General features: G+C 35.1%; 1 protein-coding gene across 5 annotated transcripts in view; it reads right to left on the bottom strand.

Moving 5' to 3' along the window:
• prd1 (pruning defect 1) overlaps window positions 1-22,470 on the bottom strand; it is a 62,052-nt gene extending 39,582 nt beyond the window's left edge. The window contains exons 1-5 of one of the 5 annotated variants that reach the window (XM_069842651.1): window positions 22,199-22,470; window positions 21,178-21,394; window positions 6,681-7,108; window positions 1,137-2,447; window positions 851-1,006 (exon numbers count right to left, since the gene is read on the bottom strand). In XM_069842651.1, the coding sequence (XP_069698752.1) occupies window positions 851-1,006; window positions 1,137-2,447; window positions 6,681-7,108; window positions 21,178-21,394; window positions 22,199-22,270 (2,184 nt within the window). In that variant the 5' untranslated portion in view covers window positions 22,271-22,470. Of the gene's footprint in view, window positions 1-850; window positions 1,007-1,136; window positions 2,448-6,680; window positions 7,109-10,035; window positions 10,162-21,177; window positions 21,395-21,494; window positions 21,562-22,198 lie in introns of those variants that run through there. The other 4 variants (XM_069842650.1, XM_069842653.1, XM_069842652.1 and 1 more) reach the window with 4 other exon arrangements.
• Window positions 22,471-24,020: the final 1,550 nt, after the last annotated feature.

Raw genomic sequence — 24,020 nt, 5'->3', positions numbered from 1 at the left:
ACAAAAGTGGTATGTTAATCACAAAGTTGGATTATATAACAACAATAAACATTTATTTACACATATAAATGTGAGTTCATTTGTTATCACAGATGTGCAATTAAAACAAATGTTGAATGTTTTATTCACAAATGCAAACAAAAAATGGTTCATGAACAAGACAGAAACATTAAAAAATAATGTGATTCTATTGGTAAACACTGAAAAATGTGTGTGAACAGAATTTTTTAACACAAAGTTAATAAGGAAAATTAAACAAAACTTCCCATGAAGATGCACTCTTTTTCCTGTACTATGTCTAATCAATAAATATTTATTCCTTTCTTCTTTTAAGTTGTTGTTTTCTAATACCAGGCGTTAGACAATAAAGTCATTTGACCTCTTGCACTCGAATATTTTTCAAAGATATTATCATGGTCAGCCAATGAAGCACAGATTTTGAGGTGTTCCGAATCCATTGCTTGGTTTGAGTTGCACAATGGGCAGTTAGGGGACTGATATATTCCAATTCTATGCAGGTGTTTGGCCAAACAATCATGGCCTATTGCCAATCTAAATGCAGCTACAGACGATTTTCGTGGTAAATCGGGAATTAACTGTGGATTATGATGCAGAGTGTGCCAATTTCTTCTTTTAAGTATGTTCGTGAGAACAATATACATTTCTGACCAACTTCACATCGAATTCGTGATGCTCTTGCAAAGATGCAAGAGGTTACAGCACAATCAAATTAATGGTCGTACAAAGCAAAAATCCTCTGAAGATAAAAAAATTTCTGATTAGAAAAAAATTTTTTAACTTATAATATGTAACAGTCACTGAAAAACAACCACAAGCTCACACCACTTACCAACATAGCGTCAAGTTCTGTGTATGGTAGCACTAGATGATTGCAGTATGTGTAGTTACTCTTGACTCCAGTTAAATAAAGATTGACATCAGTTAGTATAGCAAGTAGTGGCTTGCCAATCCCATCACTGCAATATGAGCTACTCACTTTGAACACCTGCAAGTGGAGAACACAAAGACCAGCTTGAAGTAATTATACAGTGCGTCCCAATAAAGAGTATACATATTTTGAATAGTGAAGCTTGGCTAAGATTACTGAAACAATAAGATCTGCAATTTTGTTTTACCTTGTATAACATTTCATGTGCATCCTGAAATGCCTGCGTCCTCAAGTTCTCCTGCAGCTCCGTTGCGAGTGCACACTCTGGCTCCGAACTGTCCCTCAGTCTCATCTCTGCGTCCAGCTCCAACTTGAAGTGCTGCAACACTTCATTGTGATCAATATTCCTAACTCTAGGGATATATAGGGACTGAGAAGACTTCAGAACTATCTTTGGTTTCTTCTGAACGAATTTTTTTTGTGTCAATGACCTCATGAACCTGTTCAATAGAGATGTTTTAGAAGCGACATCTCTCGACGGAAGTATGCTGAGAGGTTTATTCTTCCTTACACTTCGGTGTTGACTACGATTCTTGACAGTACGAACATCTAACGAAGATGACGAACCTGCGAAATTTTCCATAAAACAATTTTCTTTAAAGGAAGATGATATCAAATGTCCAGTGCGGCTGCAAATAAATTCTGTGTCGGATGCTGGAATGCTCTCGGAGTCGGACGACCATTCAAAAGAAGCGAATGATGGGAACTTTTTTAGATTTCCGCCAAGTCTGCGGATGGCCTCGGGTAGATTGCCTCCGATGCCTTGCTTCCTGCTAGTATCGGTGTGAAGACACAAGATGGACGCGGAGTTGGGTGGATCCTCCTGTCCTTCGGGAATGCCCCGTTCAGCAACAGGAGGGGTCTGAGTTACCTCACCAAGCGGGTACCTCACGGGCGGCTTGGTGCGAGCCAACGGGTCTTCCATGCACAGGGTCTCGTCTGACGAAGATGACAAGTAGACGTCGGATTTGGTGTCTGATTCATTATTCCTGCGTCGTATGAACGGGGCGTCTCCTTCTCCGCACCAGCTGTACCTCCCCTTCACAGCATCGCGTTTTATCACAGAGTCGGGTGGCAGAAAGCTGACTGAGAACTCCGTCTGACACTTTCCTTCATTCGTAATGAAGTCCTCGTGGAATGAGACGCGTTTCACTTTCGTTGCGGCCTCTGCTGCACTATTCCTCTTCTTCTTGCTGCGCTGCCTACGGTACACAATGTCTTCTCCACTCAGCTCACTGTTTACCCTATTCCTGGACTCCACGAATGAAGCTGCTGCCAGGAGGTCTTCCTCGCTCACATTCTGGTTGGCAATATCACTTGCGGTCATGACAGAGAATGCTACCGGTTGCTGAGCACTGTCTTCAACTGCCTTTGTCAAGCTGTTGCAACACTCAACTTGTGCTGCAGCTGCTGCTGCTTTCTTAGTGACCGTTGTTTCTAGAGTCTGCAGTTGATGATTGATTCGATTATCTTCTATTTCATTGAAGGAAGAATCATCCTGAAACAGCCGACCAAATGAAATGCACTACAGGTGATGATGCCAATCATTATAAAGAAGAAAATGCACCTAGTCATACACGTGATAATGCAATATTTCATAGACAGACTATGACCACTGAGAACTGTAGGTAGGATAAACTGTTCTCTTCCTGGAAGAGCTCCGAATACAGTAAAACTTAATTTATACGTTTTTATTAGTCCTTCAACAGTCACACGGAGTGTTCCCAACACTCCAGTCACATATATGGAACTGTTAACTACATATTGAGTAAGCCTGTATTTCTGAAACTTTCAGCACCTTTCTTAGAATTAGCAAGGCAACAATAACCGTAAACATGTTTGGAATCGGGATTCCCATACTCCAGATAATAACAGTTAAAGTGATGCGGGTTGATGCCAACACCCCGCACTCCTGTTGCAAATAGTGACAGAGACTAAACTGACCAAACTTGTGTAACAAATGATAACAATGAGTGTTAAGTAGTGACTGTATCCACAGAAAAATCAAGACAATGGTCTGGAAAGGAAGATAAAAAGTAAATTATGATTAGGAGTGAACATAAGTTCGAATATTACATGTGAACCAAAATTTAAAACCTTTACTGTACGTTAATTATAACATTGTGATGGATATTGAAGTATTTCATATGGTTGTATAATAAATAAAAAAAGAGTGGTATCTTAATTGTTCACTAAAAAAAAATAGCCCATAGGAACCCATTTTATTTGGGGTGTCAGCAACACCCCACGAAACTCTTATGGCCGGTTTTTCCAAGTAATGTTAGAAACTTTAACGACTGTTAAACTCTAAACAGTTTGTTAATTAATAAAATTGTATGTTTTCAACACCAGTTTGGTTTAACAGATTGTTAATTTTAAACTTAGGATTTCGGGCAGTTAACTCGTTTAACAGTTAGTTAAATATGGCTGATGTCGAACAGAAGTTGCAAAATTAATATTTTGTGTCTCTCTGTAGGAAATGTTTAGCATATGACTGGTAATATAACGTTTAAAAAATATTTTGGACTGTTTAAATACATCGGTGTTATTTTATTTCTTTCTTTCGTATTTCATATTCATAATAGCAATGAGGAAATATAACCTTACTTTGTAATTATTATTCAGCACGTCACCTACAACTTTCATTTGTCAACTGTTTGTTTATGGAGCGTGGCCTACTATAACAGGTTGTCATTTTATGCAAGTTTCATGACTCACTCTATAATATAGAATTTAAAGATTAATTTTAGCCGATCAAAAATTGTCTTACATGTGTAGAATCATTACCAACTGCTGTTGAGTAGTTAAAATAGTGCTAACAGACGTTATAGTTGGGTGTTGGTTATCTTAAACAAAATTATGTTGAACAAATGGAAAATACATTAACAAAGCGTTGAAAATAAACAGACTGTTAATTTAACATTCGTTAAGCAAAATTAAACATTACTTGGACAAACTGGCCATTAATGTTACAGAGTTAAATGTGACTGCTTAAGGGTTAAAAGAAAAAAAAACATAAATTAGGAACACGGATAACCAAAATGACATTTAATAACATCTGAAGTAGCATTTGAAGACTAGGCCTATATGGGCAGAGCAACTTAAGTCAATTTAGTACAATTTTCACAATAGCCATTTAGTACTTCATAGTTAAAATAACACATAGTGTTGCCAGAAAGTTTAGGGACACCTTATAATTCTTATAAAATGCTGCTTTGGCCTTAAATTATTAGAGAAACTAACAATGTTTTTAACTGTTGATTAACAATAGGAAAGACTAATAATTTTTCAGTGCAATTTCGGTATTTATATGATAACTGTTAGTCCTTATAGAGAATTTATAAGTTTTTCAAACAAAATAAAAAATCTTACATTTTCAGTATTGAAGGTGAAAATGAAAGAGTAACTAATTGGTGCACGATTCTCAACTGTTGCTGGATGATGTAGGATATATTACTCTCTAAATTAATAAAGATCAAATACCTATTTGTAAAAAAAATTTTTGTGAATATCCTAGCAGTTTCTACGGGTAAGATTTGAAGTTAGAAATTTTGTTTTATAGTAAAACCTGCCTTCACGGTCACTTCATTTAAACGGCCACCTGGCCAAAAGGTCAATTTTCTCTGGAACCAATTGGATTTTCCATAAGATCAATACAAATTCTCTCTTTGTTTAGCGGCCACCTCATGCGCCGGCCAGCGGCCAGGATCTATTTGGATTGGAACCTGACTATAACAGTCACTGTCCAACAAAAAATCTTTTCACGGATACTGTCTGACCTGTTTTTTCTATGGTTAGAGGACAGGAAGCAATAGCTAAGTGTACAACAGTACACCCTCCATATCTTGGGGTTAGTTGGTTACTGTTTTATGACTCTTTTGTCACTTTCCACTCCGACCCTGCACAGCTATAAATTCTTACTCGTTTTTTAAGGATTGAAACATATCGAAAATGTCACAGTATGTTTTAGGTAGTTAACCATCGAATTTTTTTTTCTCCTCATTCTATCTTTCTCTATATGGATCAGCTTTTACGAATTTTTCTTTTTCTCATTCACTTGATTCAGAGGAACTGTGAAGTTAGTTTCAGAGAGAAATCATGTCTAACAATAAATTTAGAGTGGTGTTAAGTTTAGAGGTGAGACGAAAAATGATTCAAGAAAGTGAGAAGGGAACATCTGCGAGAAAAATTGCAGAAATATTCAAATGTGGAAGGACACAAATAAACGGTATAATTAAGAATAAAGATGAAATATTAGAAGAATGGGAGGAAAAGAGAATCTGTGTTTAGTAATGTGAATGATTTCGTTTACGAATGGTTCAAGTGTGCGAGGGCGAAGAAATTGCAGTAAGTGGACCTATGATCAAGAGAAAGCTCTTGAAATTGCCACAGAACTCAATGTAAGAAATTTTGTTGCTAGTAATGGGTGGTTAGAGTGCTTTAGAAAACGGCGTAACATTGCATTTCATTCTGTGTTTGGTGAAGGCGGTGACATTGCAACCAATGCTATTGAAGAATGGAAAAAATAGACTGCCTTCAATTCTTGCGGAATATCAACTCAGAGACATTTACAATGTTGACGAAACAGGTTTTTCTTGATGGCCCTATCTAACAAAACTTAAGTTTTAAGAAAAAAAGAGTGTAACGGGGGGGAAGTTGGCAGAAGACAGACTAACCCTGCTCTTTTGTTTTAATGCTGCAGGAGAAAAAGAAGCACTCTTAATGATAGGGAAATCATTAAAACCGAGATGTTTGAAAAATACTGACATGGGCTTATTGGAGGTAAAGTGGACTGCCAACAATAAAGCTTGGATGACATCATCATTGTTTGAGAATTAGCTATGCAATTTCAATTCTAAGATTAAACGACAAAATCGCAATGTGATCCGTGAAATTGGTGTTTCTTCCCTCAAATACATCACACCTCCAGCCCCTTGATCAAGGTATTATCCAGTCATTTAAATTGAGGTACCGCAAGCGAGTTTTGAAAAGGCTAGTTGCAAGAATCGAAGAGGCTGACATTAATATGCATGATTGTTGTACGCGCACAGTCCTAAAAAGTCAGTGAAATTCAGTGTTTTCATGCTGATTCATAAAAGAACCGCAACCTTAATCAAACGGCCACCTGATAAAACGGCCATTTTACAAGGTAACTTCAGATGGCCGCTTTAGACAGGTTTCACTTTAGCAGGTTCATCTGTAACTGCTGAATGGAGGCAGTTTGCACAACTGCGTCCCCCTACCACTGTAATCCCAAGGAATGCAGCTCCATTCCACAGTTACAGATGAACCAATCAATAACAAAATTTCCCCATTTTTTTTTTAAACTTCAAGCCTTAGAAACTGATACAACATTCACAAATAATTCAAATCCTAAATGCCATATCACTTATCTACCTTTCCCTACATTGTTTTGCTCCTAGGTCATCAACTCCTATTCCACATCATTGCTCTATCTTTCCTTAAGTCTGTTTTGTTCCTTACGTTCTCAAAACCTATTCCATTTCACTGACCTACTTTTTCTTAACTCTTCTGCCGCCTATGTCCTCCAGGATTTCTATCTTGGCACATTCCTCCTCTAACATTATTATTACATCATTGCTACCTCAATCAACTGCTATCAATTTCTCTGACAATATCCAGCTGTAGTGTTTTAAGTTCTACTGACAATAAAAACTGAAGAATTGCATGTTCATCAAATTAATAACAATCTATTTCATTCCTCACTCACCTCCTTATCGTCTCTCAGGCTGAGGTTGTCAGCCTCGATGGTGGCCTCACTGACTGACGTCGCATCGGCATCACTATCCAACAAAGCTACCCCTGAATCCACTGGTGAAGCCAATGACGACGTTATGGATGATGTCATGCGAGGTCCAAGATTGGTTGGATCGCCACATGGTGGCAGAAGGTCAGAAGACACCTCGCTGTGCTGGTGCTGGTAAGCTGCCATGTCCAGATATGCCACGTCAGGATCCAGGTTGAACTGCACTTGCTCCAGACCGGCCAGCAAGGTGAGGAGCTGCTGTGTGCGTGGCGTGTCTCGGATTAGAGCCACTGCAGTGTAGTGCCGATGCAGAGTCTTGGCGTCACGGCTCAGACACAGGACATAGCTCTGCAGGGAGCCTTCAGTCAGAGTGTAGTACAGCCAAGCACGTCCTGCAACAAACACACGTCAGACTGCAACTGGAATACACAGCACGTGCTTGGGATGAGAGTGGTACATTAGGACAACGCATTAAGAAATAATAAGAACAATGGAAGACTAGACAATAATGTCTGACTTAAATGATGGCAAAAAGAAAGCCCATAAATAGGAGAAATGAGTACGTAAATAGTTTGGACTTGCAAAATCTATATACAGACAGAAAAGAATATAAAGAATAATACTATCAAAATGAAAGAGAAAAAATATAAGCCATAAATCCAATGGACAGACCAGATAAAGAAAATGGGAATAGAAGTATTATTATATACAAATGTGGGGTGAAAGAGATAATGAAATACTAACAGATTTCCTATCAATCCTCAAATCTGACAACACAATGGAAATGATAGGGCCCGAATTTCAATAATAATAAAAAAATCACCAAAAAATAAACCTATTAAATTACACTAAACTCGTTAAAAAATTGCCTACAATCTAAAAGAGGTCTAACATTTTAACAAAGAAATTATTTATTCATTTCAAACTAAGGTACACAACACTCAGCTTATAAAGTAATCTCGTAAGCAACGCTACGGCGTGACATCACATTCTTAATCATAAGTCATAATATGGCCAACACTGAACAAATTTATATAATACTAAATACACGTTTCATATGAGTTTAATATAGAAATTCTTTTCTTTTCTTTTTCTTTTTAGAACTTTGAACATGTATTTATATCATGTGATTGTCATGATGGCCATGACTAAATCAAGATATGCAGGTGACTTTGATTCCTGTCATAGCCTGTCTTTCTCATTAGCCATGAATAATGTATTGTGACGCTATAAATCCATGACAACCACAATGTTACTATAAACAAAAGTTTGTTTTTACTGGAAATTTGCAATTTGTAAGTTTTAAGATGTGTAATTCTGAAAGTTTGCCTTCAGATATTGAAGAGCAAGATTTAAAAATCATTTCCAACTTAATGCTGGAGAATTCCAAATCAAAATATGAAACTGCATATGCCAAATATGAAAAATAGTGCACCGGAAAGAAGATTCTCAACAGTGTGAATGAAAAGGTACTTCTTGCATATTCCAGTAACTCATCTAAAGTTTGTAAACCTTCATCTTGATGAGCTTATTATTCCATGATATGTACCATGCTTTCCATAAAGAAAAGAATTTGATTATTAGTAAGTACATGAATTTGATTGCCTTTATGAAATATACTTGATGCTATCATTCATTCTTGAAAACGAGTGAGGTAATGAAGTTCTTATCCACTTTAAATGAATGTGATAAGACGCTATTCCGTTACAAGTGTGGATAAAATATTTTAACATACTCTTTTCCAGATTAAAGGATAACAACTTTTTTTTAACGTTGAAATCTAGAAGATACTTACGAACAACATTCAGAATAAGCTCACTATAGTAAATGCTTTGACCGCAGCACAGAAAATAAAGTTTTTGGAAACGCAACTTCAGGAAAAATATCAATATTCATGCTAGTGTGATACTAACTATATTAAAACATATATTCAGAAAGGGAAATTTTTTCCCCCAGTTGGAAATGAACAAAGGAATGCAGAAGTTGGGGAGGGGGGGAAATCCAAAGGGATGAAGGGAAAATTCCCCGGTTTCTCCCTTTCAATTCGAACACTGCAAGCAAATAAATGCGAGTGATTAGAATATTACATACAAAAACTGTAAGGCAAACTATCCAACAACACAATGTAGGCCTATAGTGAATCAAAATAGTGACGTAATTCATGATAGGAAGGAGATGAAGAAGAGGGGGGGAAGAGAAGTCAGCAATACCGCTGTCAGGAGAAGAAGAAAGAAAGAAACAAAGGAGAAACAGAAAAGGAAGAAAAGATGAAGAAAGAACGAAGAAAGGAAGGAAAAAAGAAATAAGAAAAACAATGCATGCCAAAATAACTTGATCAAAATTCACTTCTTTCATTACCACCTTCAGTTAATGTTGTTAGTAAACAATGAAAGAAACAGAAGAGGAAGAAATGCTTAAAAAAAGAAAGAAAAATACTAGATGTCAAAATAACGTGATCAAATTTACTTATTTTGCTAGCACATTCAGATAACGTTGTTAGTAAGTAAACAATGAAAGGAACAAAGAAAGAAGAAAAGATAAAGAAAGGAAAGAAAGAAAGATACTAGATGCCAAAATAACGTCATCAAATTCACTTCTTTCGTTACCACATTTAGATAACGTTGTTAGTAAGTAAACAATGAAAGAAGAAAAGATAAAGAAAGAAAGAAAGAAAGAAAGAAAGAAAGAAAGATACTAGATGCCAAAATAACGTGATCAAATTCACTTCTTTCGTTTACCACATTTAGATAACGTTGTTAGTAAGTAAACAATGAAAGAAGATAAGATAAAGAAAGAAAGAAAGAAAGAAAGAAAGAAAGAAAAATACTAGATGCCAAAATAACGTGATCAAATTCACTTCTTTCGTTACCACATTTAGATAACGTTGTTAGTAAGTAAACAATGAAAGAAGAAAAGATAAAGAAAGTAAGAAAAATACTAGATGCCAAAATAACGTGATCAAATTCACTTTTTTCGTTTATCACATTTAAATAATGTTGTTAGTAAATAAATAATGAAAGAAACAAAGAAAGAAGAAAAAAAATACTAGCTGTCAAAATAACGCGATCAAATTCATTTCTTTCGTTTACCATATTTAAATAATGTTGTTAGTAAATAAACAATGAAAGAAGAAAAGATAACGAAAGAAAGAAAAATACTAGCTGCCAAAATAACGTGATCAAATTCACTTCTTTCGTTTACCACATTTAAATAATGTTGTTAGTAAATAAACAATGAAAGAAACAAAGAAAGAAGATAAAGAAAGAAAGAAAAATACTAGCTGCCAAAATAACGTGATCAAATTCACTTCTTTCATTACCACATTTAGACAATTTTGTAACCAAGTAAACGCTGTAACCAATATAAAGAAAATAAACACACTGACTATTTCTCGAGACAAAAGTAGCCTAAGTCTTCACTTTGACGAATGCTGCGCATGTGATCCTGTTGTGAGTCAATGAGTCAGGATTTAGGAGAGGTAGAGGAGAAGAGTGTGCGACAGAGAGAGAGAGAGAGAGCGAGAAAGAGAGATCAATCTATAGACAGAGACAGACAGAAAATATGTGAGTCAGCAAGTTAGGATGTTGAATGTGTGAGCAATCGTGAATAAATAGTGAGGGGTACAGAAAAAGCAGGACACGAAGATATGAGAGAAGGCAAAGGGGCGAGGAGAGTAGAGGAAGTATTAGCAAGCACGAAACTACTCAACTCCAGATTGTAAGATTTATAAATAAGCGAGTCAGTGCTGACCTTGTCACATCACAATTTATAAGATACCCAAGAAAGTGTTCCTGACTTCCTTATCTTTTGTTTAGATTCTAGGACTGACTAATAAAGTTCAGAATAATAAGAACAACATTGAGGGCACAGGGTAGTTGAGAGGATTGCTTTGAGTGTGTGTAAATTAGAATATGATAAATCTTTGTATTCTTAATACTACTAAAGATAATTAAATTAAACTTCAGCACCATGTACAGCAATTTAAGATCATTTTCTGCATGGAGTAGCAATATTTTTCCACAGCTTTATTTATGAAAAAAAAATTCGCTGCGTGAATTCTGATTTCTTCGCACGAATTTAGGGTACACTATTTGACATACCTTAATGAATTTTTTGTTCTACTTTTCCAGAATAATTCTACAATTTGTAGCTAAAATTATAATTCAATATGATTTAGCCTTTTACTTCAAAAGTATTACTTTTATTATAAAAAGTTAGAGATTTCTGAACAAGATATAATAATTATTTTTCCCTTCACGTAATATATCTATTTGTTCAAAATTTTGGTTTAAATTGTCAGAAATGTTGTTTATCACAAAATATACAAATTTTAAAATCATAGATATTAACAGCATCTGTGAAAAATACACTTAAATGTGAGCAAACATAAGAAAAAAATCAGACTTCAACTCCTGGAGATTTTTTTTCATAAATAAACCTTGGGAAGAGATCTCTGGGACATCCCAAATAGCACTGCAGAGAAAATTCCTATTTAATATGAGATCGTAACAGGACACGTTGCCTAAAACTTGTGGTGGTGGTGGTGGTGGTGGTGGTGGTGGTGGTGGTGGTGGTGGTGATGATAAACCAGTGAAAAAAAATTATTGCTTACTACATGCAGTAAATGATTCTTAAGTTGCTTTATGTTATGGTATTACAATTTCATTTAATTATTATCTTTAATAGTAACTTATTATATAACAGAATAATTATTCAAATTAACTTTATAGGGAGCATGTTGGTTGCTTGACAGTTGTCAGCCCACTTTGAGGTCTGTGGATAGAGGGAAAAATTGGATCGGTGTCTGGTAGAGTTCCCGGGTAGCTCAGTTGGTAGAGCGTTGATACATTTAACCAAAGGTCCTGGGTTCGATACCCGGCCCCGGAACAATTTTTCCTTCGAAATTATGCAATAATATATCAGTTACTTAGCTTCCTAGTATTATATTATACTAATATGATTTGTAATTCTCAATTATTGCTCTTTTATTATTTATTTCGTTTCATTAGTGCTACACACGTGAAACAAAATAAATCTTACACTATGACAGTCAAGATCCCATTCCACCTGTCCCAAATTGATATGTTTCTTAAATAAAGCACAACCTGTAGATCATCCCATATTATTTGCAGATGACACAGCCAATAACTCCAACGTATTTCAATCTTCAACAGAGGAAATTCTCCTCAAAATATGTGATTGGTTCTCTGTCAATAATATTAAATAATATTAGATTAGTATTAAATTGTAACAAAACTAATACAATCCAATTTAAATCCTGCCCAAAATCAACTTCGCAAATTTCAAGTGCAATAATCAACAACAGGTTCCTAATAGAAAAAACTGCAACAATCAAATTTCTTGGCTTACAAATCGGTATGTTTAGTTAGTGGGGTTTAAAAAGGTGCGTCAGCTACTCTGGCTATTTGCGCCCTTATGGATATGTTAAGCTGGAAAAATCATATTAAAGAAATTACTACCAAACTAAATTCAGCATGTTTTGCTATTAGATCTATGCAAGAGGTAGTAAATATCAATATCTAAAAACAATAAACTTTGCATATTTCCAATCATTAATGAGTTTTGGAATAATATTCTGGGGAAATTATACAGATAGCAACAATATATTCCTACTACAAAAAAGAGTAATTAGAATAATAGTAGGTGCCAAATCTAGGGAATCATGTAGAATCATTTTTAAAAAACTACAAATAATGGCTATGGTTTGTCAATATATGTTTTCATTAATAAACTTCCTTGTATGTAATCATGAAAACTATGTAACTAATTCAACAGTTCATAGCATTAAATATTCGTCAAAAATTACTTTCATACTCCATCGGCAAATCCATTGTGCTATAAAAAAGGAGTGCGTTATATGGCAGTACAAATTTTTAATAGCCTCTTTATGGGTATAAAATATCAAACTCAAAACATGAGGTTATTTAGATGCAAATTAAAGAAGTACCTAAATTGAAAGAAAATGCTTCTGCCCATTGAAATAAGATGTGAAAGGTATGGTTACTTCAAAATGGTGCTTAAAACGACCCACATGTTACAGTGCTAACAAATTAACATGAATACTATAACAGCAGACAATTAACACTGCAACGTTGTCACATAACCTCAGTGAAATCGGCTGTTGCAAATATCATATAATCATGTGATAGCTGTTAACGATTAAAAACGACAATTTCTGTGTTTGATTACTGATTACCTGTCATGTCATTCCTGCAAGTCATCAAGTGAATTATCTTACAAGGAAAGGACATACAATTCGGGTTATCAATTTCGATAATATTCTATTCTGGGTGGAAGTTAATGTGAAACAAAGTAAAACAAAACCAAAGACTGTCAGGTTGACGGCAATGAAAGTTGATGTCTGTTGCATCATTAGTTAAGATGCTTCCTTTAACTCTGAAGTTAAATGCCGGATTATTAATGAAGAGGTTCTGAATTCAAGACCAGTATGGTTTGTTTCCCATTTCATACTAATAGTAACACTAGTTTTTCATTTAACAATGCACTCAATTGCAAGAATTAAGTAGTGTTAAAATTCAATTTGGCAAACAACTGAAGAAAGTTACACAACACAGAACTGCACGCATTATATTCTACTCCTGATATAATAAGTAACATTAAATTCAGACGTTTGAAATGGGCAGAGCATGTAGCACGTATGGGCAAATCCAGAAATGCATATAGAGTGTTAGATGGGAGGATAATATTAAAATAGATGTGAGGGAGGTGGAATATGATGGTAGGGACTGGATTAATCTTGTTCAGGATAGGGACCGATGGCGGGCTTATGTGAGGGAGGCAATGAACCTTCAGATTCTCTGAAAGCCATTTGTAAGTAAGTCAAATTTGGACGATTTTGGAAAAATATAATTAATGTTGAGTTAGTATGATTCACATTAAGGCACTACATAAAAAAGAAACAAATTTCTTTCCTGTATTTTGAACATTACAGAAAAATTCCCCTAAAAATATTACAGTCACTATCTCACTCAAGTTAACTAAGATAAAGTTAAAATACAAAATTGTACGTGCAACAATTTCAATGTTACTACTAGAGTTACATGTAAATATGCAATCATATATATAATCATACATATACCCATGAATCTTTCAAAGAGGCAGAAGGAAAGTAGGCTTAGACGTGCATAATATCATCAGTTATGCAAACTTTAAGCTGCTCGTACATGGTTCAATTTTCGTCAAATTCAATGCTTCACAAGCGTTTTCAAGTCTTGCCAGTACTTTACAAGTTTCATTGTCAAATCATTCACAATATTTTAAAAGTCTTTGATTATCTTGAAAGTAAATAAGAACATGCTCTAAACTGATCAAAGATCTGACAATTCTTTGAAGGAATTGACCAATGTGATTCGAAAATATTATCGTGCCAATAACCATAAAAAACATGGCCGAGAAAATATATTTGCAAGTTAAGTAATTTATATATGACTTGAACCCTTGCCTATATGCCATGGGTTCTGTGGAAATACCACAATAAAATGAAAAAAGTAATGAGGAAATTACAAGCCAGATATCTCGATTATCTTAGAAAACATTGTAGTGGTATTCAGATAAGTCAAATATAATATTAAAATATTTATTGAATAAGTTTCCGTCGACTTATCAATATTAAAAAAAAAAAAAAAAAACAGAACAACAAATATTTAGGCACACAAATAATTCATTGAAGTTAATAATATGTTGCTAACGTTTTTGCAAATTTCGGCATCTTCTGGCAAAAGTTCAAATATCTCATACAGTACATTGAAAAATTTTACTGGTATTGGCATATTCATTAAATAGATAATTAAACAATCTAAAAACAAACATATTAAAACAATACATGGAAATTAAAGAAAATAATAGTTGTGTTAATTATTGCATTATTCAATTAATTTACTTTATAACTGTTAAAACCAAACAAATATTAAAAAATTAGTTCAATTTTACACACAATAATTAAATAACTATTAATACACTTATAAGAAGATTACAATCATTATATAATTAAAACAGGTTCAATTTCTATCAATGTTACACCTATATTAAAGGTTCATTTAATTAGAAAATATTATCTTTATTAATACAATGTAGATGATCGTACAAATGTTTATATTGCAAATTAATGGTTTGTGTCAGCGAAAATGTTAGCAAAATATTAACTTCAATGAATTATTTACATGTCTAAATATTTGTTGTTGTTTTTTTTTTTTTTTTTTTTAATATTGGTAAGTCATTTTGACGGAAACTTATTCAATAAATATTTTTACAGATATCTCGAGATAAGTATCAATACATGTATTTTTTTAATGAAGATTCTAACCTATAACATACGCAAATACTAATCGTAAATATTTTGTTTTAAAACAATAGGCAATCGTAATATTCTTCATTTTAGGGTATCGCACAGTTAAGTATTGGATCGGTGCATAAGCTCATAGCATAAATAAATACTTGGTTGCTATGGAAACATGGACAACAGATGAATGAAAGTACAGAAAAATGCTACGAACTTATGCACCAATCCAATAATGATTAATATTATTTTATACAGCCTAGTTATTCTCCAAAGGATTTACATATTTATATTGTAATAATGTAATTGGTAGGTAGGCTTACATAAGTTACAATAAACTTTGAGTATGTTTTTTTTAAATCTTGTCAAATCTTTAGCAATATGAAACAATCTTTGACAAATTTTTTTATCAACCTTTGACAAGTCTTTTTGTCAAATAATAAATTGGAAGAAAAATGTTACTGTACAGAAGGAGCTTTATGGCCATAGCATACAAATTTTGAAGGAGAAACTGAAGCCATAAAAATTGTGTACTTAAACAGTCGTGATTCCACAGCTGTAATTGATGCAATTCCAAAAATTCATAAGTCTAAGAAAACCCACGTAAAGCAGATTCAGCAGCAAATTCAAATCCTTCAGAACAAAAACAAGAGAAGAGAGATTCAATGGATATCACCCAATGCGGATTGTTTGAAAATGAAATAGAAGACTTTCTAAGAAAGGGATTCAACCATTCAACTAACTTCAAATCCTTCACTCACATAGGCCTATCATGGCATTAAACAAATCATTAACTCAAAATCTGGAGTAATCCTGTTGCAGTATTTAAGCTGCGAGTGAAGGTTTTAATACAACACAAATCATTGGTACCAGACCAACCAATGCCCTGGATGTCTACAGGTCACTAGCTAAGTAAAATAGGGGGGAAAATTTAAAGGAAAGGGTGTCCATGGCCCATTTCTTTTAGGTCTCATCCAGACATTCGTATTAAAGCCTTGGGAAACCACGGAAAAACCATAGGCAGGATAAGATGTCGTTCTGACAACAAGCCAATTGGCTTAATGTGTGACTAATGAAATAGGCAGAACATGAATCAGCCCTTATAAGGGAATATTTACTTTATTGATAAACAATTACAGTAGGCAATATGTACATTAAAATATCATATATAGTCTGATTAGTGTAATACCGGTATGTGGCTAATCGGAGATGTATGCAATAGAGGGAGAAAGTAACTGGTCACACTACCCCACTATCTCCTGGTCTAGTTGCCTCATAAATGATACCTTGTTGCTGATTTAATGATCCACTAATTTTAAGGATACATTAACTAAGAGAAGAACTTGTCAACCAGTTTGTTTTCTTGCAACCAAGCATTATCACAGTCTACTATATATAGTCACGAAGCTTGAGTTTTGAGGGTGCTAGAAACAATAGACTGTGACGGTTCTATTTTGCATTGCCTGTAATGAGGCGATATTAGCGATCCTAGTGGTGAGCAACTATCTAATGTTTGCATATTTACTACGTATTGAGCTTCGCGACTGTATATACTAGACTGTGGCATTATGTTAAAGACTATCTATCATTCATGATCACTCCATCTGTCCAAATGGTGCAGTGTTACTCCAAAATTGTATCATGAGTCTGGAAACTGAAGTCCTGTGGCTCGTTGGGATATTCTGTCGAACCATAATCCAACTGATTGCGTCATCATATTATCATAATCGTGAATGGGGAAATCTGAGATCGAGCCACTAAAAGTCAGCTCGTGAGTGGTTGAATTTGAATTGAATTTACCAGAGGGGGGCACTATGGGCCAGCACTGTGACCTATTATGGTCTATTGTGCTAACCCTCAAGCTAATGCACACCGGTTGACTATACTAAGGTTTGCTGTGTACCCAGGTGTCGTCCCTAGGCCAGCCCCCTCTGTGAGTCACCAGCAGACGATCGGGGAATGCTATGGACTGATGACGAAATGCAGAAATGGTGACGGAATAATATAAAGCCCTAATATGGGGAAAAACAGGAGAACCCCGAGAAAAACCCCGACTGCGATTTGTCCACCACAAGTGCCACTATGGATTTTTTAATGAAGAAGACCAGACCTGACCAGGAGTCGAACCCGTATTGCCTATGTAACAGGTCAGAGATCTGACCACTCAACCACCGCAGGGGTCTCATGAGTGGTGGAAATGTGGTCCATTCTCATGTCAGTCTGCCACAAGTCTTCATCCACTGAAGTCAAACACTGCATAATGTCGGGTTGTGAGATTGCTTATTGAGAAAAATGATAAAGATAGAGAACTGCCATGTTTGTGGTAAATATGTAACGGAGATTACAATGGCAAAGCAAAAATAATCTTAGCACTGGAAGAATTAGTGGTTTAATTTAAAACCAAAAATCCTGCTGCCAACAAAGTACAGTGCTTTGACCATCTTCGTTTTGGAGTACTAGGGTAGCATCCCAGAAAGTCGAATGATACATTTTCATACCAGTTTTGGTGCACCTATAATTTCTAAACTACACAACATATTCCAATGAAATAAACAGCGATTAATGGACAAAAAATAAATGCGTCCAATGTAACCTTTAACTGAAGCGGGTGATGTTATCTAGCGATACGTGGGATGGGAGAAATTGAGGCACAAATTGGGAGATCGTGCGGCAGCTTAGGCAGTATAACAAGCAATAGAACTTTCATAGCGGTATCAAACGAATCTAACGAACTAAGCTACAATTTCAATTGATCATCAGTAGTCTACAAGTTAAATTGGAAAATTTTGCGAGTGAATTTGAGTGAAGAAGAGAAAATGCACAATGTCACAGCATATACAGCACAAATGAGGACCGTTTTTGCAAAACTTGCTAACTGAAAAAAACTAAATTTTACAGGAGAGACAAAACACTACAGTAAGCAAGTTTTCTGTATGTCTCACTTATAGCAGAAAGTTTTGAAAAACGATCACACTTTGACACACTACAATGAAGAGAAATAACCCAATTTTACTAAGACGCCTGCCTTATGTTAACGAATCCATCAAAATCTCAATTTTGCAAATTTTGCAGTTAGCAAGTTTTGCAAAAACGGTCTTCAAATGGGAGTGGACATATAAGCAATGGATACCTTACATTCAACATTCCATTCTGAGAGACGTATGTAGGCATAAAACTTGCAGCTGTCTATCTTCCCCCAATTTTTTTTTCAGAGCAACAACAAAACACAACTCGTGTGATGTGTATGCGAATGTATACCTCTTTGAATGTCATCTATTTGGAGTGATCGAGAATGGCGACTTTGAGGCTGTAAGAATGAAATCTTTTTGAAGGCATAAGGAATATGACTGCATTTCGCTCTTGTCAAAAGATATTGAGCAATTCTGCATAATCCTGAAGAATGGCGATTATCTACAGATTATTTTAAAGTCAATGCTGTTATTGCACAATGGAAATAAGATAATTCCTATTGCCAAGCCAAACACACAGAGGACACATACGAAAACATGAAACATGTTCTTAGCTACACGAATGGTTGATTTAAACTCGCCATCATGAATGTTTTCACAAAGATAATGGACAAAGCTGACTGACATTTTAGGATGTAAGATATAACCAAGGCTCACTATGGAAAATCTTACTGGTATGGCAGGGATATTCACTGACTCATGCATAAATTTGTTTTATTAGATTTTTTTATTTTATACAGTATTTAAAGTAAGTTATTTCAGGTTTCTTTGTCTTCTGTCATGATAGCCCAGAAGTCCAACTAACCCTGCCTGTATTGGATTTGCTTGAAAATTTAGAAGCAGACAATATCAGAGAGTTTGTGAAAGATTTTGTGACTCATATAAGAAACCCAACTACAAAATGTGTGATGTTTTTCCTTCATTTCCATCTGGATTTCTTCCTGGCTTAACATGGTGCCATAAGTAATGAACATGGTGTTTCCATCTTATAAAATGGAGCAGAAATGCAAAGGTAAATGGAACGCTGTCATTTAAGCCAATTTCTGCTAGATGCTGAAATGTAAGCTTCAGATATTCTATGCAAGCAATACAGTAAGTGAAAAGTCGTCATGTTTAATGCAGGTATATTAATTGCTGCATCTTGCTCCCATATCAAATTATGGATGGGAGACGGTAAATTCGGATAGCCTTTTTGTTTTGGTGTATAAAAAATATCAATTCTTGTGTTCAATATTTCAAAATCCATGAAAACTTATTTTCACTATCATAACAAGAAACAAACCGAAATAGGAAGATACAATGTACTAGCATTGATACACAGATTGCTGTATTCAATATTTTCTGTATTTAACAGTGGCGGTTCCTCCATGGAACAGAGGGAACAGGCTGTTCCCTTCCTCCCTACCCCCTTAACTGAGATTGTGAGATATGTCTTCATTATAATGGATAGACCTACTTGCAGTTTTCGAAAAGCGAAAACAGCTATCGTTAGCAGGCTTATTGCAGCGAAGTGTGAACGACTCGAGCCCTTCTCGTCTGCTGTGCGTGATGATGTGAGTGGGAGTCTCAAGCAATGTTTTCTCCGAAGCAGGCCGAGCGGACACGAACTTACCCGAGTATCGCTGGAAGCTGTAAAGTTACCTCTTCCCTCGCGGAGTATTGAGAAGTGTGTAATATACGGTTTCATCAAGCTAGTTTATTTATATAGTGATAATTCGGAAAACAATTAAGTTCGAAGAGTTTTTCGTGTGACATAATAATGTGTGTGAAATTATACAATAGTTCCTAAAAAAAATCCGTACGATTTACATATTCGCGGCCTGAGTTAAATCTGACAAAATACTGGCAATGGAACAGGTGACTCCTGCCTGTTCCAACTTCAAAGAGAGAGCGCGAGCGTCATGATGCGAACCAAGACAGCAAGTGTTGTGTTATCGATCAGCAGAACTCGAGAGCGTTTAGTTCGATCAATTTTGCTGAGAAAAGCGCGGTTATTTTGAATGGCAAACCTACTCCTCTCCTTACAGAACTTAAAACTAAAACAAAATCTTATACAATACATTTTCAAAATAGTTACTGTAATTCTGTGAAATGGTTAACTGGGTGCTCGTCAAGCGGTAAATTGTAGGTTTAATTGAGGTTTATTTATTTTTAGTTAACGGTGTTATATATTTAGGCCTAATAATAATAACGATAATATAATATCATTAATTTGTTTTATATTAACATACTCTTTTTCTAATTAAGTTGTAAATGAAGTAAAAAAAAAAGAATTGATAATGTTGCTACATCATAATACAGATTATTATTATTATTATTATTATTATTATTATTATTAGTGTTGTTTCTGACCTGTTCCCCATCGTGAAATAGCACCGCACGCCACTGGTATTTAAGCCTACTTTTGAGACAGGGCAAAGAATAAGAAATGTTGTGTTGGATTTGATTTGCATGCCTACTATTTTTGTCACATACTTATTTGTAGAAAAATTACTGCAATAATGGAGTCAAAGCTGCGTCATGTAGACAAAGAAATCTTTCCTTCTCTCGACATAGTAAATACTGTTACGTAACATAATCTTGTACATTTCCTTCCAGTTATGCTTCATTACTCACTGTATGATTTCATCAACATAAAACAATAGACACACTCAATTGTTTATAAAATTCCGAGGAACTCTTCTGGAGCTTTACTCTTAGTGAAAGAATCAATACACAGAGGTATGGTTATTCACTGCATATGACACTAGAAGATGGAGATCCCATATAGCCATATACAGGAAATACGAAGTCCATTATTAGACAAAAGCAGAACCCAACTCTATACAGTACATGCAAGTCCAGCTTCTTACAATAAATAAAGGCTTGTCTAAGAGAAATTTTCCGCAAATACAAATTGCACCAGTAAATAATGGGATAAAAAAGAAAACAAAAGACATCAGAAGAAGAAATAGTGTAAAACTACAACCAGTAAGTGAATTCAAGATTCTAGCTACAACACCAAGAATATTTGTGACAGAATTACATGTAAGATAAATAAAGGAAAGGTACTACTCATACAGCAGTATCTTGACTCTCTACTACAGAAGAAGAACAACAAAATTTAGCCCCCTATTCCAACTCACTTTTATGGATGACCACAACCTTAAAACATTTATTCCTTGTTAAGCATTACCTTTTCCCAGTGAAGTGCTGATACGTTTAAGTGTTTGAATGATGCGCACTGTATCGGAGTGACTGTACTCGCGAACAATAGGCCAATAGCCTCGGTGCACGTCTCGCAGACCGTGACATAAAACAAGGTCCAGCAAGTGGCACAACGATTGGGCCAACCAAGAGTCATTACCAATAACTACCACACCTTCATAACCACACAAAGCGTAGCGCTGGACCTGAAAGTAATGAGAAGTGACATCTCCGCTAGATCAATAAATACATCTTAGGCTACATAACCTAACGCAAATATGGACACAGATAGCCTATTGAACTAACCTTTCGTTAGAAGCTCTAAGACATACTGGTCTATTCATCAGGTAAGAAGTGAAATCATAAGAAAATACTGCAATGAAATAAAATAAATAATTGAAAATCAAAGTAAATAACTTAGGCCTATGTAAATGAAAAATTAATAAACAGCTTTAAGCTTTACTAGCTATTAGGATAGGTCTATATAAAACATAATTCCAGTAATAAAAATGCCATTATCACTTCTTAACAAACACACTATTTCTCATAGCCTGATAACTCGTGCTTAACCTTTGACACATGCTAATTGCATAAGTTACTGTACTTTGTTGACTCGAGTCATCGAACTTTTTACAGAATTCAATTTTTAACAATGTCCGTTCAGCTGGCACAGACACTTACTGTGACACTTGCTATACTTTCATAAAACTGTAACTAAAGCGTGAATAATATGAGAGTTTCAAAAGAACGTAATTGGAGTAAAAAATGGGAGTAGTACACCAGCTGCTTTCACATTTTAACCGCATCTGGGAGACAGCTGATTCGGATGAGTCAACGTAACGTCATCTAATTCCAAGTTCGACTTATATTAATTGGAGATATATACTATATACTTCAATCATAAGATGATTAACAAAATTTGCAATGTATCAACAGTATTTCATTGCAATTATTCCCAGATCTAACTGTAATAAGCCACAGAAACAAAACGAAACAAGTGTTCTACGCACCAACTTTATTGACTTTCCCAGGTCGTCTAAAATGCGATCCTTTACACTGCTCTTGTCGTCGTATAGTTCCATGTTTGATATTGTTGATACTTGTGTTGTCTTCTAGTCATAACTTTTTATAATGACAGCTATTTTACAATGCAAAATATCACAGATAATATTGCTTTCGCCATTCGGCGACATTTTGACTTTCGAGAAGGATAACCAAACTAATCGATTGACATATAAAACAAGTGACTAGCAATCTATTTGTAACCGTGGGATTTTCAAATAGAAAACAAGTTTTGAAGTAAAACTGGCACTTTCCTTCATGGTTCTGCAAAACAGAAAATATATTTCTCGTTTGTTGTTATTGGACCTGTCCAATAAATACACGTGAAACAACACCGCACAACACTATTCTCTGAAGGGTTGCCATACGTCATTGATGCCACGGTATTTCCCATGGTTACCGTACATTACGGGATAAGCAGGGACGCCAATCCCAAAGTACGAGACAAATAAAGCTATTTTTACTTTCCCGTTGCATAAAAATAAAGAAAGCATTATGATGCTACAACAATAGAATTTCTTACGGAAACGCACATTCTCAGCATCCCTGACGTCAATGCTGATTTCATTTTCCTCCAGAAGATAATGGGGGTTGGGTTATATGCGCAGGCAGGGTGCGAATTGATGGCGGGGATTTCCCTCCCTGTTGGTAAGTTATCCCTCTCTCATAAATTCATATTAACATCCCTGCGAGGGATAACTTCTATCCCCCTCACAAAATATAATTGTTTTAATACGAATACTTCGTAAAGTACAGTATAAAGCAAGCAAATAAAATAATATTGATGTATTATCATCACCGGCAAACTGACGACAATCAATAACTTAGGAATTACACATCTTATCTTAAGCCTGCTCATGGATAAATTTATTATTCTTATAATCGAGATGCAAGACAAGCAACTCAGTGCGACCAAGCGTTGAGCCGTATTGAATGAGGATAATAATTTTATGTATGGCATTCTCTATTTAGGATTCTATCCCCCCCCCCCCATCAGAAATCTTAATTCGCACTCTGTGCGCAGGAGAGGAGGAGGGATTGATAAAAAAGCGATAATGAAATGAATCTATTAAAAAGTTTGTTCATAAATTCAAAAGGACACTAATTTGATTAATTTGTATTTTAAATTATGTACAAAGTGCCAATTTTGAGCCAGAAATATATCTATCGAAGACAATGCTCCACAAAAAATAATTAATTATTTCAACTTATTCAATCTTGTTTATTTTTAGTTCATACACAGTCTTTATGATTTCAGACAATTTTCTGTTCGGATAGAACATTAATAAATAAATGTAAAGTAAGTTAGCTGATGTTTTCAATTAAAATTTAAATGGATTAACTATATTCCTTAAATAGGCCTATACCAGTACATCTTGATTACACAATTTTTAACACATAAAGTTAAAAAGTTGTTTATTTAACAAATTTGTTTCTACACATTTTTAGGTAGGTATTTTTTTTTTCTTGTATGAAGGAGGGACCCGAAAGCTTACACTGCAGTTTGAGCCATATTGTGCTTACCACTCCTATTCTTGTGAATGATTAGGTAGCCGAACAGCCACACTCTTGTACAAGTACAGCACGCCACACTGTGAACTTAACCCAGGATATTGTATGAATGATGATGATATGTGAATTAATGATGGCAAAATGAGTCCAAGGTCCAACGCAGAAAATTACCCAGCAATTCTGCTTCAATTTGTTGAGGGAAAACTCCGGAAAAACCCCCAACCAAGATTAGAACCCAGGCCCACTCGTTTCATAGCC

Source organism: Periplaneta americana, chromosome 12, assembly GCF_040183065.1.
Source record: "Periplaneta americana isolate PAMFEO1 chromosome 12, P.americana_PAMFEO1_priV1, whole genome shotgun sequence".
NCBI classification, from domain to species: Eukaryota; Metazoa; Arthropoda; class Insecta; order Blattodea; family Blattidae; genus Periplaneta; species Periplaneta americana.
Note: the sequence above shows the minus strand (reverse complement) of the source record. Positions and strands in the feature narration are given on the sequence as shown.